At 42.3% G+C, this 19,674-nt stretch overlaps 1 protein-coding gene across 9 annotated transcripts in view; it reads left to right on the top strand.

Annotated features, from left to right (window-relative positions):
* TENM4 (teneurin transmembrane protein 4) overlaps nucleotides 1–19,674 on the top strand; it is a 362,826-nt gene that overhangs the window by 137,680 nt on the left and 205,472 nt on the right. For 2 of the 9 annotated variants that reach the window (XM_087936915.1, XM_087936914.1), the window contains exon 5: nucleotides 9,299–9,520. The exons of the other annotated variants lie outside the window; for them this stretch is intronic. In XM_087936915.1, coding sequence (XP_087793041.1) covers nucleotides 9,299–9,520 — 222 coding nt within the window. The remainder of the gene's footprint in view (nucleotides 1–9,298; nucleotides 9,521–19,674) is intronic. 9 annotated transcript variants of the gene reach the window in all.

Raw genomic sequence — 19,674 nt, 5'->3', positions numbered from 1 at the left:
ACCTCCAGTGTGAGCTTCTTCGCCGATGGACTGAAATCCGTGATCGTGCACGGTTTCAATCTGTGCTTGCCGCCGGAGCGCCCCAAGCCGGCTGGATTCAGGGCTAGCCATCCCATAGAGGTGGTGAAAAGGGGGGAGAACACTGGCAGGGTCAAGGAGAGCCGCATCTCTCCTCCCTAGCTGGCCATTACTCCCTTTCCCGAAGGCGGTTGCAGCGGTGGTCAGAAATGGCCACCTCAAAGAAGAACTCGACTGGAAAAGAATGTGCAGGAGGAAGATAAGAAGAGAGTGTTTTGGTTGACTGTGTTAAACTGAAAAAGCAACAATGTAAGTTAACCTGGAATTTGAACTAGAAAAAATAACATTGTTTCCAACAAAGACTTTGAATCAGCGAAGGGGAGAGGGAAGGGAAAGGTTTTGGCTTTTTTTCCCTTCCCTTCCTTATACTGACAGCTAAGAGATTTAAGTAAGAAATTGACAAAAATCCACTTTGACATCAATAGGCATTTAAGCTGAAAATAAAATGTCAAAAGGATAACAAAGACTTTTGGATATTCAAAAACTTTTAAAAGCAGGAAAGGAGAGAAAAAGAATAAAAGGGTGGGATCTGGAAAAATGGAGGAGACTGCCTGGAACTAAAAGGAGCCTACAGTGAAACTTTAACAAGATTCCTAAAAGATACACTTTAACTGAAACTTTGTAACAAAATAAAAGAAGCAAGAAGAAACAGTTTTGGATTATTTGGATTACTTTGTGATTTTTGGATTTTTGGCTATTGGATTTAAATGACTAAAATTAATTGGGTGGTTTTTTAAAAAGTGTTTAAAATGGCATCAGTTTTAGAAGAACTGAAAATGGAACTTGAAAAACAGAACGAAGATGCACAAGAAGGAAGAGGTTCTTTTGGCTTCATATTTCAATTTTTAGAAATGGAGATCTGGAACTATGAAAAACAACAAGAAACGCTTGTAGAACAAGAAGGTTGGGACAAAGAAGAAGCCATCTTTAATAATCAAGTAATTTTATGTTGGGGGGGAAGAAAAGGGGGGAACAAGAGTGAAAAGTTTAAGATTTGAAAAAACAACCAAAAAAAAGAATTGTTTGAAAAATAATTATAATATTAGGAAGCAACAGAAGAGAGGATCACAGAAGAGAGAATTAGAAGTAGAGAGACCAGGGGGCAAAAGGGGAAGGGAGAAGAAGAGTGAGAAGAAGGAAAGGAAAAGAAGTTATAAAAGACAGAAACAAGATATAGAGAAACAGGGAAAAGGTATAAGGATAGAAAGTATAAGCCTATTTAGAGATAATGGGTGAAAATTTAATTGAAAAAGGGATTCTGCAAAGGTACATAAGATAGTATTGTTATCTTAGAAATAGAAATAATTTTAGAAAATATGAAACAATGTATGATTAAAATGATGGATAAAATACTTATTGTAATGCAGTGGAATGTTTGTTAATAAATAAATTAAATAAAGTGAATGAGAGAATGAAATTAGGAAAGGATGGGAACATTTTAATTATTATAAATGATTTGGAAAAAAAATTAATTATGGAAAGTTTATACGTGTTCACAAGGAAGTATGATATTCAATTGAAAAGAAATTAAAGATGTTAAGATTCTAACTAATATTAATGATAGAATTGAATTGGAATGGAATGAGTGTTTTAGTTACTATTGTCATATATATATATATATATATATATATATATATATATATATATATATATATATATATATATATATGTAGATCTTTGGTTGTTCGGGTTTTCTCGTAAGATTTGAAGTATCTAGGCAACGTTTCGATGAAGTCTCATTCATCATCTTCAGGCTTCTGTCTCCTGCTCTGTGCTTCTCAGAGTAATGGAGATTGCAGCTGCTTCCTCCTTTTAACTGCCAGTGGGGTGGAACTTGATTGGGTGGGGGCTTGGCTGTGTTCTGATTGGGTGGGGTGTGTTCTCATTGGTAGGGGGTTTGGCTGTGTTCTGATTGGTTGGGGGTTAGCCGTGTTCTGATTGGTTGGAGGCGTGTTCTGTTCAGGAGGGGCTTGGTTGTGCTCAGGTTAGTTTTAGTTGCTGGGGATTTGAGCTGGAGAGTTGTGATCTTGCTGTTTGGCTTCTAGTTCGTGGTCCTGCTGCATCTTCATAGTGGGTGTTGGTTTGCTTCATGTATGGCTCAGAGGGTTTGAAGTGGGTAGTGATGCAGCTGCAGTGCAGCTTCTGGTCCATGGTCGTTTCTCATTTTCTGAATGGGTGGGAGTCTGTTTTCTACATGGAAGTGTGGTGGTGGCATCTTGTGTGGCTCTCATGGGTGTGGGTCCAGTGTCCTTCTTCATGTTAGGTACTCGTCTGTTCATGAGGCGCGGTTTCCAAATGGCTGGAAGGCGGAGGTGTCATCTCGTTTGTTCATGCTGTGTGGGCGTTTTTCTATCTCTATGGCTTCTCTGATTATTCTGCTGTTGAAGTGTTCGGTTTTGGCGATAGTTCTGGTATTTTTAAAATCAATTTCATGTCCTGTGGCTTTGAGCCTCCAACCAATCAGAACACGGCTAACCCCCCAACCAATCAGAACACAGCCAAACCCCCTACCAATGAGAACACACCCCACCCAATCAGAACACAGCCAAGCCCCACCCAATCAAGTTCCACCCCACTGGCAGTTAAAAGGAGGAAGCAGCTGCAATCTCCATTACTCTGAGAAGCACAGAGCCGGAGACAGAAGCCTGAAGATGATGAATGAGACTTCATCAAACGTTGCCTAGATACTTCAAATCTTACGCGGAGAAAACCCGAACAACCAAAGATCTACATATAAATACCATGAGAACCTCAGAAAACAAATATATATATATATATATATATATATATATATTTTTAAGAACATGGTGTGTATTTTAAGAATGTACCAAGCAGAATTCGATTGGAATGTTATAATTTTAAAAGCATAAATTGAAGTTAAAATAAGGGTTGAATGGATAAAATTAAAAGATATAAACATGTCATACTCCAATTAGTAACTACAGGGGAAAATTTGTTCAATGAGAAAAGATAATATGAAATTGAAACAGGACAGAGAAAAGTATAAATATAATGATTGGAAAGACCTTGAAACTTAGAAAAAGATATATAATTGAATTTAGATAGATAATTAAAAATAAAGTTGAGAAAACTAAGGGAGGGGAAAAATTATGGAGAAAATATTAAAACAGTAATAAGATATGGAATAGAACACAAAGATGAATATGAAATTGAGCTTGTGCCTGTATGAAGAAGTGATAATCCGGGATCATGCTATTCTCAGAAAAAGATGTTTTATTTGTATTATGTTTTTGTGAAAACCCAAATAAAATTTATATTTAAAAAAAATTGGAAGACTGCTAACCCCTGGTCCTTCTCTTCCCGAGACCAGCCATGCCCAGTTCCTGCAATCATTTATCGTATGTTTTGGCCTCCAGTCCCCTAAAATCATCCTGGTTGCTCTTCTCTGCCCTCTTATTGTTTTAGGTACAGTTAGTCTTTGATTCACACCCACAATTGACTCCCCAAATACCTCTTGCTAAGCGAGACAACTCTTAACTGAGTTTTGCCCCTTTTTATGACCTTTCTTGCCACGTGAATCACTGCAGTTGGCAACTGACTCATATTTATGACCATCGTGGTATCCCGGGGTCACTTGATCCCCCTTTTGCATCCTCCTGGCGAGCAAAGTCAGTGGAGACCAGATGCCACTCGTAACAGCCGTGTTAGTGACAGCCGTGTTATTAACTGAACAACTGCGGCGATTCCCTTAATGACGGTGGCAAGGAAAGTCAAAAAATGCGTACAGAACTCACTGAACACGTTTCTCGCTTAGCAACGGAAATAAACCAGCGGCTATGAGTGTGGGCGCGGATGGTAAGATAGTCAGACGTTTGGCTCCTCTCTAAAGCTCTGATTGTAGGAATTGGATTTAGCTAAATTCACAAGAATCTGGACGGGAGTCAACTGCAGATTTCACTGGTTCTTTCTTCCCAATTTAAGCTTTAAGAATTTAACAATTGAAGAAGAAAACCTGAAACAGGTGGGCTTGCTCGGATGGAAAATCTGCAGAACGAGAGTCGTGAGTAGAAACACTTCCTAAGGCCAAGACTTAGGAAAATCACTGGAAAGGTCCCAAAAGTGCTTTTTTTTTTTTTTTCAAGAGGCAATTGGACTTTTTGGTGTGATTTTTTTTTCTCTGAAGACTTTTCGCTTCTCATCCAAGAAGCTTCTTCAGCTCTGACTGGATGGTAGGGGATGGAAGGATTTATACTCCTTGCAGACTGCATCCTTTTCGAGAGCTGTTGAGGCCACTTGGAGGTTTGTATGGGTCCTCAGGGCCACCACACTCATTTCCACCACTCAGGGGACCTGAGGAGACAGATAAACCTCCAGGTGGCCTCACTGACAGCATTGATGATGTTACCTAGTTGGGTAATGAAACGTCTGCAAAAAACAACAACAACCAAGCTTAGAGAGCACCAAGGACCCCACAGTTCTCCTTCTCCTCCTCCTCCTCCTCATCATCATCATCTTCAAACCTCATTCCCTTCTAGCACTGATGATGTCACCTAGTTGGGTAATGAAACGTCTGCAAGAAAACAGCCAAGCTCAGAGAGCACTAAAGGACCCCACCGTCCTCCTCCTCCTCCTCCTCCTCCCTCCATCCTCCATCTTTCCTGCTCCCCCATCCTCCACTCCACAAACTCCATTCCCTTCTAGCACTGATGATGTTACCTAGCTTGGTAATGAAACATCTCCGAGAAAACAGCCAAGCTCAGAGAGCACCGAGGACCCCACATTCCGTTTCATTCCTCTTCTATAGTCGATATATCCTCTGTTCCATTCCTGTTCCGTTTCTGCTTTTACCTGCCCGTCCTGGTGATTCTTTATAAAATAGCCGAATGAAATGCGTGTAGAATATACTACTTTACCCGAAAGGTTCACCAGACAACGGTGTTATTTGCACACGGGCCCTGGGGAGAGATCCAATTGCTGCTGTCCAGATGAAGTTAGGGCAAGAGAGAGATTGGGTCTCTTGGGGGGAAAATCTGAATTTACAGGGAACCTCTGAACACTTGAGAGGTAGGAGTTCGGTTTCAATTCCTCGGCTGGCTCCGAAAGTGGCCCCATCTGGGCTTCCGCAGAGAGTGAGCCGCCATCCCCCCCTCCCCCAAAAAAAAATTGTCTAAGAAAACAAAAAGAGTAGATAGAATTTTCCCTCCTCTCCAAACCAGCCAAGCAAACTCAACTTAAAATGAGGGGAGGGAGATCCAACCCCCCCCCCCACACACACACACGGTCCAGCAACTTAGGAAAGAGGAGGAGAGGTGAGCTTTGAATTCTCTGAAGCTTAGCAAATCTTTTTCCGGAAGAAAGAGAGAGGGGGGGGTGGCAGAGAAAAAGAGAGAGAGAGAGAGAGAAAGGGAGAGGGAGAGAAGGAAAGAGAAAAATGGGGGAGAGGGAGGAGAGAAAGAAAACAAAAGGGAGAGAGAGAGAGTCAGGGAGAGAAAGGGAAAGAGAGAGAAGGGGGAGAGAGAAAGGGAGACAGAGAAAGAGAGGAGAGGGAGAGAGGGAAAGAAGAGAAAGTGAAAGAAAAAGGAAGAGAGAAAGAAGAGAAAAGGGGGAGAGGGTAAAAAGGGTGACAGGAAGAGAGAGAGAAAGAGGAGAGAAAGAGAGAGAGAAAGGGGAGGGAGAGAAAAGAGGAGAGAGAGGGACAGAGAAAAGAGAAGACAGAGAGGGGGAGAGAGAGAGAGCAAGTGGCAGAGAGAGAGAAAGTGGGAGAGAGAGAGAGAGAGAGAGAGAGAAAGGGAGATGAAGAGAGAGAGAAAGGAGACAGAGAAAGAGGGAAGAGAGAGGGAGAGGGAGAAAGAAGAGAAAGAAAAAGGAAGAGAGAAAGAAGAGAAAAGGGGAGAGGGTAAAAAGGGTGACAGGAAGAGAGAGAGAAAGAGAGAGAAAGAGAGAAAGAGAGAAAGAGAAAGGGGAGGGAGAGAAAAAGAGGAGAGAGAGGGACAGAGAAAAAGAGAAGACAGAGAGGGGGAGAGAGAGAGCAAGTGGCAGAGAGAGAGAAAGTGGGAGAGAGAGAGAGAAAGGGAGATGAAGAGAGAGAGAAAGGGAGACAGAGAAAGAGGGAAGAGAGAGGGAGAGGGAGAAAGAAGAGAAAGAAAAAGGAAGAGAGAAAGAAGAGAAAAGGGGAGAGGGTAAAAAGGGTGACAGGAAGAGAGAGAGAAAGAGGAGAGAAAGAGAGAAAGAGAAAGGAGGGAGAGAAAAAGAGGAGAGAGAGGGACAGAGAAAAGAGAAGACAGAGAGGGGGAGAGAGAGAGCAAGTGGCAGAGAGAGAGAAAGTGGGGGAGAGAGAGAGAGAAAGGGAGACGAAGAGAGAGAGAAAGAGAAAGGGCAGGGGGAGAGAGAAGGGAGGGAGAGAGAAAGAGGAGGGAGAGAGAAAGAGGAGAGAGGGACAGAAAGAAAAAGAGAAGACAGAGAGAGAGAGAGAAAGTGGGAGAGAGAGAGAGAGAGAGAAAGGGAGACGAAGAGAGAGAGAAAGAGAAAGGGCAGGGGGAGAGAGAAAGGGAGGGAGAGAAAGAGGAGAGAGGGACAGAAAGAAAAAGAGAAGATGGAGAGAGAGAGAGAGAAAGTGAGAGAAAGTGAGAGAAAAAGGGAGACAGAAAGAGAGAGAGAGAAAGGAGAAAAAGGGAGAAAGAGACCCACAGAAGCTAAATGCTCCAAACATCTCTCTCTCCGATTGCTTGAAAAAAACTTTTCTTTCCCCCCCTCCCTTTTCCCTTTCTCTCTCTCTCTCTCTCTCTCTCTCTTCTCCCCACTCCTTCCCTCCTGTCGTTTGGAAATCGATCCTTTGCAGCTCCTCATATGGTTCTGCTTACCGCAGCCCCTAACTTTCAAATAACGCGTTAAGAAACTCAGATGAAATTTGGCTTGTCACGTCTGGCCCCACATTTCTCGATTTGTTTCCTTTTACAAGTTCTCCCCCGAAAGTTGGAGTGAGACGTTTCCTTACAGCACAGGCAGCCCTCGACTTATAACCATTTGTTTAGTGACTGAAGTTACAACGGCCCTGAAATAAAGGGACTTAAAGACCGTTTTAATCTCGCACCTTCCCCCATGATCAAAATTCCGTTGCTTGGCAACTGGCATGTACCTATGACGGTTTTGCATGGTCTCAGGGTTACGTGATCACCTTTTGCGACCTTCCCAGCTGGCTTCCTATAAGCAAATATCAATGGGGAAAGCTAGACTCGCTTAACAACCGTGTGTTTCACTTAACGAGTCCAGTGATTCGCTTACCAACGGTGATTTTAAAAGGTCGTAAAATGGGGTAAAACTCACCTAAGTTGCTTCATTTTGGTTTTAAGTCAAAGTCAAAAAACTACCTGTGCGATCTTTTTGGTTTCTTGCATTTGATGGACATATCAACCGATGTTTTTAAAATTAATTTTTTATTGTATTTTTACAAACAGTCCATCTTTTGTTTAAAACAGTTTGTCGTCTGGGTACCAATATCTTGTGCGATAAATTTATGATTACTACAAACGCCTTATCATAACAACAATAACTACATTCTTATTTCAAACTACTATACCTAATATGTCTTATCATTATAACCATCCCCTTCTTAACTCCTTCCACTTCTATATTCATATATTTAATTTCTAACTTCCACTTTTATTTTTCAACCATTGATCAAATAGTTCCCATATCATATAATATTCGTTGTTCTTTTTTCTTTAATTGTCAGTGTTAATCTGTTCATTTCTGCACATTCTAATATTTTCCTGATCACATTCTCTTCTATTGGAATTTTTTTCATTTTTCCAGTTTTGAGCAAATACTATTCTGGCTGCAGTTAATAAATGAATAATTAAATATGTCTTTTCTTTACTATAGCTTTCAGGTCTCATCCCCAACAAAAATACTTCAGGTTTTAAGTTGATATGTCAATCAATTATTGATTGACTTTTTTTTTGATGGCATCAGACAGCACTTGTTCTCACCTCACCTCTGTGATTTAGCGACATTCAAAGACAACTGGATGAACCTCTAGAATAACGGCAAAGGTTTCCTTTTTCTCCTTGGGTCAGAATGTGGGGTCTGATTCGCAAACAGTGATTCGTGGTTCAGCGGGACACGTGAACCCAAACCAACCTGGCTTAGTTAATAAATCAGGCCTAGCTAGCATAACTGGCTTTCTTCCCATTGTGCGAAGGCCCTTGTAAACCGCATGGCCTTCATACGGGAGAAGCTACCTATCATGGCTTTTTTCAACAATGAAACAAACTAGGTTTCGTCTCCCTCACCCTACCCCCATTTTTCTTTCCAAAAAAAGGTAAATGCTCTGGTTCACGGATAATACCAACATCCTCCTGGGTTTGCTTCCTTTTGGCTTAACCCCTTGTTTTCAAACCAGGACACAGCTCAGGAAATCTATGGTTTATAAACCTGGCTTAAAGTTACATGTGAACGCAGCCAGATCTCACCTAGAAAATTTCTAGTTTGTTTGTTTGTTTTTCTCCTCCAGTGCATCTTTTAAAAAAAAAACCAACAGCATCTCTCCAAAGTTGGTTTTGTAATCTTTGCCGGCTTTTCTCCGAAGTTGGTTGGAAATCTTTGCCGGCCTGTTACTAACCAGTTTCATCATGCAATTCCACGCTGTTGCAATCTTCCACCTGTCCTTAGAGGGACTGATCAGTTGGCTTAGAAATCACCCAGACGTATGATTTAATCCAGCCTCAATACCCTTGTTTGTTTATCGTTTGATGACATCCGAGTAGGTGGGAGGAGGAAAGGCAGCCCAAGATCCAGGCTCAAAAAAAACTTGTTCAGTTTTTCCTAGCAGCTTCCTCGGAGCGTCTTTACAACATTGCACAAGCCAGTCTTAGCTGCAATTTTTGCCGATGATTATTCTCTCTTCTGACACCTTGCAAAACAACCTGTGCCTCTCTTTTTTTTTTTTTTAATTTTTTCCTTTGCAAGCAAAATTTGGAAGCCGAATCCCCTTTCCCCAATGTCCCGTTTTTGTCTTTTATTTTAATTTCTCCCCCCACTTCTGTGGCATGCTTCGATGTCTGCTCTGTAAAAGAAAGGTGAAGTTTCGATATATGTGCGTATGTGTGTGTATGTGTGTGCGTATATATATATATATATATAGGTGCATGCAAGTATATATATCTATATTTCCCGCACTTATATGTTTTATTTCCCAGTTTGGGTGCAAATGTTTCTGTTATTTACGTTCTGTCTTGTGTTTGTGTTTTGTGTTCCACAGGCCCCCCCTTGCATTGTTCATCTGCCTCCTCCACCCCCGTGGAGCCCTCCCCCTCCCCCTCCCCTTCCCCGCCCCCCTCCCCGCCAGCCAATGAGACCCAGAGAAGGTTGCTAGGCAATGGTGTCGCCCAGCCAACTCAGGAGTCTGACTCCGAAGATGAGTTTGTCCCCAATTCATTCTTAGTTAAAAGTGGCTCTGGAAATCTCTCTCTCCCATCTAATGGTGAGTGCAGTCTACCTACCTGCTTACTACGATGTTGCTTACTACGATGTTGTGTCCCCTTGATGCATCTTCTTCCTGCCTCTTGGAAAATTAAGCAAGGGCTGTGCATCCTCTGGGTTTTTATTTATTTTTATTTCTTTCCTTTCTTCTTCTTCTTCTTCTTCTTCTTCTCCTCCTCCTCCTCCTACTCCTCCTTCTTCTTTCTCTTCTTCTTCTCCTCTTCCTCCTCCTTTGTCTTCCTCTTCTTCCTCCTCTTCTGCTTCTCCTTCTTCTCCTTCTCTTCCTCTTCCTCCTCCTGCTTCTCCTTCTCTTCCACCTCCTCTCCTCCTCCTCCTCCTTTGACTTCCCCTTCTTCCTCCTCTTCTGCTTCTCCTTCTTCTCCTTCTCTTCATCTTCCTCCTCCTCCTCCTGTTTCTCCTTCTCCTCCACCTCCTCTCCTCCTCCTCTTCCTCCTTTGTCTTCCCCTTCTTCCTCCTCTCCTTCTCCTCCTCCTTCTCTTCGTTTTCCTCTTTGTCTTCCTCCTTCTGCTTCTCCTTCTTCTCCTCCTTCTCTCCGTTTTCCTCTTCGTCTTCTTCCTCCTCCTCCTTCTTCTGCTTCTCCTTCTCCTCCTCCTCCTCCTCTTACTCCTTCGTCTCCCTCTTCTTCTCCTTCCTCTCCTCCTTCTGCAAACAGAAGCCCCGATTGCAAAGCACGAGGTTTGGGGGAATTTGGGAGAAAAACCTCTCCCTCTTTCTGTTGTTGTTGTTGTTGTCGTTGTCATTGTTGCATGACTGGGGAGGGGGCTTGTGAAGGCCGGAGGGGGCTTTGGGTTTCTGCTTCTTCCGTTGCAAAGGGAACAACCGGGGCGGCGATGCATCCAGTTGAGATGCGGTTTTTGCAAACTTTTACAAACCAACGCTCCCAGTTGCACGGCTTATAAAATATGCCCGGCACTCCATTCTCGGCCGTCTCGGGTTGGGTGCAAGGCGGGAGATGCGATTTGGGGAGGAATTTTTATACTTATTGTGATGATTATTTTGCATTTACGGGATGCATCGAATGAGAAGGGTGCAAATGCTTCGCCTTAGAGGGAAGCTACGCAGCACCGTCTTCGTTTCAAAAAGGGGTGAATGATGAAGGTTAACATTTTGTGCATTTGTGCTACCCGATCTCAATTTTCCCTTCTTGGTAACCCTTGGCTCTGTTTTGATTCTGTTTTGATTCTCAGGGAGAAAAGAGGCTGTTAATTGTTTTCACAACTCGAAGTAAAATGTTGGCTTTGCTGTTAAAAAAAAAACCTTCCCAAGTAATCAGTCTCCCCATCCGACAGTTCTTACTGTTTGTTCACACCACTTGTTGAAAACTTTTGTTGTTTGCATTGGTGACTCTTCCACCCCACAAAAAAAAAACCTGGATTAGACTTTTTTTAAAAAAAATTCAGAAATCCTTAATTTAAGACAATGATCGGGCCTGTCTGTTCGACTTTTAGAAAATGCAGTTTTTAAAAAAAAAAAAAAGTTTTGTGATAATCGTTGCAACTTCTGTCTGTCTGATTTTCAGAAAGTGCAGATTTTTGAAAGGAAAAAAAAAAAAGGTAACATTTGCGATATTGTTGCCGTTTCTGTTTGAAAGCCTGAGCTTAAAAGCCTCTTTAATGGATGCTGCACTTCCGCCCCAGATAAGATCCAACTTTATTAAAATGTTGAGCAGAAAAGAACATGAAGAAAAATGTGAAGAGGCCCCTTATGTAGAATTGCGCGTGTCTGCATTTAATTTATACTTTGTGTTTTATTGTGGAAACTTTTTAATGGTCTTGTTATCCCGACTATCCCCTTTGCTGGGATATATAATGATGTGTGAATTTTCACGGAGTGAAATACTTATAACATTAATCAATAGTCCAGGAAAGATCTCTTTATTAAACATTTACATTCTACAAATTGCATTTCTACATAGATTAAAGACCAGGTAAATATATGGGGAAAAAATTTCAGTCCTCCTCCACCCTTGAGTTTGCCAATTTTTTAAAAAATGAATGAAAAGCAAATGTTATTATATAAAAGGGATTTTTTTTTAAAGTTAAAACAATTACTTCACTTAAACATTGTCTGACTGCAAGCAATACCATCTGTATAAGACCTTGGTGTCTATGGAGAATCTAGGTATGAGATAATAGATCATCAGAGTTGGAAGGGACCTTGTAGGTCATCTAGTCCAACCCCCCGCCCAAGCAGGAGACCCTACATCATTTCTGACGGATGGGAGTCCAATCTCTTCTTGAAAGTCTCAAGTGAGGGTGCTCCCACAACTTCCGAGGACAAGATCTTGGATGTCTGTACAGGTAATCCTCAACTTACAACAGTCCATTTAAGTGGCCATTCAAAATTACAAAAAGGCACTGAAAAAAAAGTGGCTTACAACCATTTTTCTCTCTTAATTGACCATTACAGAATCCCCATGGTCACATGAAAAAGCCATAAAATGGATCAAAAAATTCATCTGGCACATTTCTCCCTGAGCAACATAAAATTTTGGGCTCGGTTGCGGTTCGAGGACTACCTGAAATCTCAGGTGATTTCCTGGGTCACAGCTAGAAGCAACAAATAATCTGGTTTTGTTTTTGTTATTTTTGCTGGATAGATAACTCAAGGAAGTGAGCCAAGTTGTGTGCTATTGATTCATCCTTAATGTGTGCATGACATGGTCCAGCCATTCAGGGAATATTAGCCGCTCTGCCATCGTTCCATTGTTCCAGATGTGTTAGAAAATCATTTTGCATTTCACCACTTATTTGAAAGGTGAAGGCGTAAAAGAGGGTAAACAGTTTAGGGGTGGTCTTAAAAGGAGTTAAGACATGCTAGATAGGAAAACCAGCTGTGCCAGGGTTTAGCCTAAGGGGTTTCTTCCTCTGGTCCCTGCTGTGACACTGGTTGTGCCTGGAGATTTCATCAAATGACCACAAATGACCAGGAGACAGCTGTGAAGCTCTGAAGCCAGCTGGCGCCTACTAAGACTTTTCAAGTGTCTAGAAAGCAAGCCGGCTTTGTTTTCACACATCGGATGGCCCAGAAGTCGGCTTCATCTGAGCCACGCTCCATAACCCTTGGCCCATCTTGTTTTCAAAGAAGCCATGCCAAGGTTCAGAAGAGAAACCAGCTTTCAGAATCAGAATAGGAGCTGGAAGGGACTTGGAGGTCTTCTAGTCCAGCCCGCTGCTCGAGCGGGACATCCTTCAAAGGGACAACGTGTACAGGGGTGGGCTGCTCGGGAGAGCCCCTAGCTAAGACTCTGAGGGGCTCGGAGAGCCTCCAATAACCTCAGAAAAACAAGCAGCAAGGGAAAGCTCTTCATAGACTTAATTGAACTTCTGGGCATTCAGCCAAGAGCATTTCACACCTGGTAAAAGTGGCAAACTAGATAAACAATCCACTCAGCGCTTGTGAGGGAGAGCCATTGAGAAAATCAGATAACATAGCCTCTAGCCTCCGAAGGGATTATTTCCCAAATAATAAGAATCACATAACTCACCAGAAACTCCACTAAGACTCCAAGATCCCTCTTCACAGTCACTGCTATTAAGCCTGGTTTCACCCCGTCTTTTATGTAAGTATTAAACACATGGAATAATAAATAACTTTTTGGGGTGGGTGTGTGATTAGGGCAAAGAAGCGACGTCGAGTTGGCCACACCACCCAGTCACCTGACCTAGCCACGCCCACCCAATCATATGACCACCCAGCCACGCCCACCCAGCCACGCAACTCCCCAGCCACACCCACCCAGCCAGTCATTGGGGTAGAGAGCCCCTTGCTAAAAAAAATTAGAAGCCAATCCCTGACCCATGCACCTGGATGACAAAAGAGTCTCCATCCGCAATGGGATTCAAACTTTTTTACTCCTCGTTCAGTGGGTGTGGCTTGGTGGGCATGGCTTGGTGGGCGTGGCTTGGCGGGCATGGCAGGGGAAGGATACTGCAAAATCCCCATCCTCTCCCCACCCCGCTAACCTGCTTTCCAGCTCCATTTTCCTGTGCAGGGCAAACCCAAAAAGAGCCAGCCAATCAGCTGGGACTCGGCAGAGAAATAGATGGGGGTTGGCAGGGCTAATCAGAGAGGTGGCATTTGCCGGTTCTCCGAACTACTCCAAATTTTCCACTACTGGTTCTCCAGAACTGGTCAGAACCTGCTGAATGCCGCTTCTGGTCTCCATCGAAATCCTTTTTTGGATCCTAAATTCCTTCCTCCTACGTTCTCCTTCCACACACACACCCCGGCTCCTATAAAAAAACATCTCAGGTAGGCAGGGCTCCCAAAACTCCATGAAATAAAAAGCAGGCCCCACTTTCCAGAAGCAGCAAGGATGCTGCGGTGAAAATCGGCAGTTACCGCTCTTTAAAAATCACGGAACCGCCATTCAAACCCCGGTTTGCTGGGGGGTTTTGCTGGAAATACGAGGAGGGCACTTTCTCGAATGCCTTTTATTCCTTTACCTTGGGCCTCCCCTGAGGCTAAAGACAATCGGTGCCTGATTCAAATTGGCCTCCAAGCGGCTCTTTGTCGGATAAAGTGGTTTATATCCAACAAGGGTTGCCTTACAGCCACGCGGGGGGGCGGGAAGAAACGGAATTGACGGTATCCCGCGGTCTGCCGCGGTGCCGATGAAATCTTTTGAAATTCTCTACCCGACTTGAACCCATTGGGGTTGTGGATGCCTTCCAAGTGTCTCCACAAGTCAGAAGAAGTTTCTCTTTCCCCCAACCACCCCCCAAAATTCCACCCATCTCTAGAACAGGATTATTATTTATTTTTTTCCACCTTTCAACGGGGAGCAATTCTGCGGGGAAAAAAAAACTGGTTTGAAATTTTCGCTCGGCTTGAAATTTCTTTCGAATACTTTTTCCTTGGAATTGAAAGAATGTGTGGGAAGCTTAGAGAGGTTGCTGGGGTGTGTAGTGAAAGATGTGAATACACCCCCACACACACACCCCCACACACACACCCCTTACAGATTGACAGAGTTTGAAGGGACCTTGTAGGTCATCTAGTCCAACCCCCTTCTTCTTACTTCTTCCCTAAAGTAAATATTGTTGCTTTCTTCCAAGTGTCTCCACAAGACAGAAGTTCCTTCCCCCACACCCCCCAAAAAATCCACACACACACCAGAAGGGGATTTTTTTTTTTCACCTTTCAACAGGGAGCAATTCTGCGGAAAAAAACTAGTTTGAAATTTTCGTTTGGTTTGAAATTTCTCTCGAATGCTTTTCCTTGGAATTGAAAGAATGCGTGGGCAGCTTAGAGAGGTTGCTGGGGTGTGTAGCGAAAGATGGGGATGTGAATGCACACACACACACACACACACACACCCCTTACAGATTGACAGAGTTGGAAGGGACCTTGTAGGTCATCTAGTCCAACCCCCTTCTTCTTCCCCTAAAGTAAATATGGTTGCTTGGAAAGGATAATTTTTTGAAAGCAAAGCTCCCTGACCGGATTGAAGGAGAACCAGTAGGAAATAATGCAAAGGCAATTATTTTGGGGGGGTAGGGGTAGGTGGGGGGAGGCTTGGCCTTCGCTGGAGCAGATTGGGAAGGGGGTCGCGGGAAGGGGAATTTTCAAGGGAAAGGAAGAGAGGGCAAAAGAAATCTGTGTTGCATAAAAAACATCTTCCTTCTTGCAAGGTTGGGTGTCAACTCATTAATTCTCCTGCTAATGTTTCTTGCTTGGGGGAGACATAGGCAAGATATTCTGATCATGTTGACAAGCAGCAGTTCAGTAGAAACACAAAAACTAAAGTCTGGGATTTTAAACTGATAAGGTTGAAGCACTTATAATCAGTTGCCTCTTTCTCTTCTTCCTATCTTTCCTTTGCTCCTCCTCTTTCTACTTTTTCTTCTTCTTTCCTCTTTCTCCTTTCTACCTTTCTCTCTTCTTTCCTTCTTCCTTTCTTCTCCCCTCATCTTCTTTTCTCTCCTTCCTTCTGTCCTCCCTCCCTCCCTCTGTTCCTTCTTTCCTTTTTTTCTTTCTTTCCTCCTTCCTTCCTCCTTTCCTCTCCTTCCTTCTTTCCTCCCCGTCCTCCCTTTATTTCCTCCTCCTTCCTTTCTTCTTTCCTCTTGCCCCTCCCTTCCTTTTTTCTTCCTTTCTCTCTTCTTTCCTTTTCCTTTCTTCTCCATCTTCCTTCTTTCCTTCCTTCTTTCCTCCTCCCTTTCTTTCTTTCTTTCTTCTTTCCTTTCTTTGTCTTTGACTTTCTTACTTTCCTCCTCCTTCCTTTCTCCTCTCCTCTCCCCTGTCTTCCTTCTTTCCCTCTCCTTCCCTCTTTTCCTCTCCCCCCTCCGTTTCTTTCTTCCTTCTTTCCTTTCTTTCTCTTTCTTTCTTTCCTCCTCCTTCCTTTCTCCTCTCCTCTCCCCTGTCTTCCTTCTTTCCTCTCCTTCCCTCTTTCCTCCTCCTCCTCCCTTTCTTTCTTCCTTCTTTCCTTTCTTTGTCCTTTCTTTCCTCCTTCTTCCTTTCTACTCTCCTCTCCCTTGTCTTCCTTCTTTCCTCCTCCTCCTCCTCCTCTTTTTCTTCTCTCCCCCTTCCTCCTCCTCCTTGACTAAGTGACTTGAAAACCCCTCAGCTTCAGACATGCGAAAGAAAGAGGACTGGTTGACTTCACAGGATTCACATCCTCAAGCCAATGAGTTCAGAAATAGGGGGCTGGTATCATCATCGACAGAGAGATGACAACTCCTCTGGGGTTAGTGCTAACTGCCCCAGCTCAGATCATTCCTTTGAAAAAGAATGAATTGGATGAAAGCCCAAAGGGTCCTTGCCAAACTCCACAGTCAGGGACCATAAAACAGAGCATGTTTTTTCACGAAGGGCTTGCAAATGTTTTACGTTCATCCTGATTGTAAAAGTATTTGTAGTCTTTCTTTTCATTAGACTAGATCAGGGGGCCCCCAAACTTGGCGACATCTAAGACTTGTGGACTTCAACTCCCAAAATTCCTGAGCTAACATGACTGGAGGAGGAATTCTGGGAGTTGAAGTCCACAAGTCTTAAACTTGCCTTGGATTAGATAGATTGATAGATAGATAGATATTAGATAGATAGATAGATGGAGGGAGGGAGGGAGGGAGGGAGGGAGGGAGGGAGGGAGGGAGGGAGATATAGATGGAGATGCAGATGGAGATAGACGATAGATACTGTAGATCAGGGGTCTTCAAACTTGACAGCTTTAAGACTTGTGGATGTCAACTCCCAGAATTCCTCCTCCAGTCAGGTTAGCTCAGGAATTCTGGGAGTTGAAGTCCTCACGTCTTAAACTTGCCAAGTTTGAAGACCCTTGGATTAGATAGATAGATAGATGATAGAGATGAAGATAGAAGATATAGATAGATAGATAAGATAGATACTGTAGATCAGGGGTCTTCAAACTTGACAGCTTTGAGACTTGTGGAGTTCAACTCCCAGAATCCCTCCTCCAGTCATGTTAGCTCAGGAATTCTGGGAGTTGAAGTCCACAAGTCTTAAACTTGCCAAGTTTGAAGACCCTTGGATTAGGATAGATAGATAGATAGATAGATAGATAGATAGATAGATAGATATAGATAGATAGATAGATAGATAGATAGATAGATAGATAGATAGATAATAGAGAGATTATAGATAGAGGGAGGGAGGGAGAGGAAGATAGATACTGTTGATCAGGGGTCTTCAAACTCGACAGCTTTAAGACTTGTGGACTTCAACTCCCAGAATTCCTCCTCCAGTCATGTTAGCTCAAGAATTCTGGGAGTTGAAATCCAAAAATCTTAAACTTGCCCAAGTTTAAAGACCCTTGTTCTAGAGTCTCAACTTCTTATTTTGTATCATGGCATCCGAAACTGGATGCCGTATTCCAAGTGTGGTCTTACACATATGATTTCAAGCTTATCTTCACAGTCCTTTTTGTTGATGTAAGGTGGTCATACCACACTGTCTAATCAGAAGGACTCTCTTATCTATCGCGATTCACTTTCCATGATATTATTTTAGGGAGAGAAAAATAGAACGAAAATCAAGCATGAATGGTTGAAAACAGCAGAAGAGGGAAGGGATGAAAATAAGCCTTTGAATCTGAAGCGATATAACATGAAATAAAATATTACGGTGTGACAAACGACAGCACACCAGTGGTAAATTTCCACGAGATGTTTTTGATGTGACTTCTTGGGATTTAATAAAGTACAGCTTTTGTCTGTAGCTTTTCTGTATTTAGATCAATTAATCTTTTATTCATTCCTGTGACGCATCTTGTTCCATTCTGTCTTTTTTTTTTTTTTTTAAGGTGCTTTTTGCTGTGATCAAATCAAACACAACTGTGCAGTTTTGTGGTTTTGAAAATAAAGCAATTGTCAAGTTTTTGAATTACCTTTCGGAGGAAAAAAAAAGCTAAAGGTGGCTACAAGGATTATTTAAATCAGGAAAACTGCCCAAACTCTCTTCTTTTCCCAATCTGAAATACTCTTTTTCCATCTGGCATTTATTTTGTTACTTAAATCTAATTCTCAGCCCGGATCTGGGAGATTCAAGTCCCAAACAACTGAAGGATCATAAGTAGCTAGTCCTCAGTCATCCATGATGCATTCCTTTCCAGGTGTTAAAACTCTGCCCTCTGGGATTTTAAGTGTCTTTAAAAGGTGGGGGGGATATGGGATAGGAATTATAAATTAACAATATCGACAGCATACAAAGAAAACTTGTATAAGATGTTTTATAGATCGCACTTTGCACCAGCAAAGTTAGCTAAGATGTTCACCGATAAATCATCTAAATGTTCGAAGTGCCCCCAGGTACCTGGAACTTATGTGGTGGTCTTGTATAGAAGCTAAAAGATAATCGGACAAAAAAAATACACACCTGGATGGAAAAAAATGATAAAACAACACATAGATTTGAAACCTGAAATATTTTTTATTGGGAACGGTAACCTGAAGGTTACAGTAAAGGAAGAACATATTTAATTATACACGTATTAACAGCAGCTAGAATTGTATTTGCTCAGAATTGGAAAAGTGATAAGATACCAATAGAGGGAAAAGTAATCGAGAAAATATTTGAATGTGCAGAGATGAATAGGTTAACACTGATAATCAAAGAAAAAGAAGAAACGGAATATTACTATATATGGTATGGGATTTATTTTATCAATAGTTGGAAAATAAAACAAATCAAAATGGACTAGCTGACCATAGAGCAATAAGTTAAAATGATTAAAAAAAAATAGACATAGCTATAAGAAAATGTGATTGTTATATTGCCAAGAAAAGTATTAATTATAGTTGTAAGCACAAGATATATGTACCCAGTCGACACATGGTTGGAATGAAATGGAATTATTGTAAAATATAAAATATTTTTTTTCAACAACAAAAAGGGAGGGGGATATTTTTGAAACCGTCCCCATAATTATTTTCTATCATTAGCAAATCAAGGATGGTGACCAGGAGCAAGAGACCAAACCTTACTATCCTGTCATGCCCTTGTTAGAATCTGACTCTGAGGGAGAGGAGGAACAACCCACAGGGAGTGAAGTTGTGACTCCAGAGGTTGTGGAGGAGGCTGGGGAAGGGCAGAGGCCTGCTGGGCAGTCAGAGGAAGAACCAGGCTCATTCCCTCTTCATCCTAGGGAGGAATGAAGAAGGAAACAACTTGGCTTACGAGAGAGGAAGCGGCCATGATCCCCCTCATTAGTTGCAGCTGGGGAGAATAGTATATAAGAGAGATGGTTACAACACAGCATTGCCAGAAGCAAAGTGTGTTTTATTTTGGGCTGAAGTTATCTTGGTTGGCGTCCTTCCAACAGACTGTGCCTTGTTATCTCCTTGAAGTCGGTAATTACTTATCTTGGTCTGTTGTGGAAATTCCTTCATTGTAGTTTGTTTTGGTTTTTTATTTCATCTCTATCTGCTCATTAAGTTTGGACTGCATTGCTTTCTTTTGAAGACTATTTTTGAGTATGTCTTATCTCCAACGGAGAATGATTGAACAGTGGGGCCAAGTTGGAGGCATTAAAGGACTTTTATTTATGTTTTTGGATTTTGTTACGTTTGTGTTACACTCCGGGTCATCAACATATCCTTTCTAACAACGCCATCTCCACTTTGGCTGGTAGCATCTAAAAATCTTCAAGCTTGTTGCTATGTTCGTGGTCGTGTT

This window comes from Pseudonaja textilis, chromosome 7 (assembly GCF_049901715.1).
Source record: "Pseudonaja textilis isolate UNSWEBS1 chromosome 7, rPseTex1.2, whole genome shotgun sequence".
NCBI lineage: Eukaryota > Metazoa > Chordata > Lepidosauria > Squamata > Elapidae > Pseudonaja > Pseudonaja textilis.
Note: the sequence above shows the minus strand (reverse complement) of the source record. Positions and strands in the feature narration are given on the sequence as shown.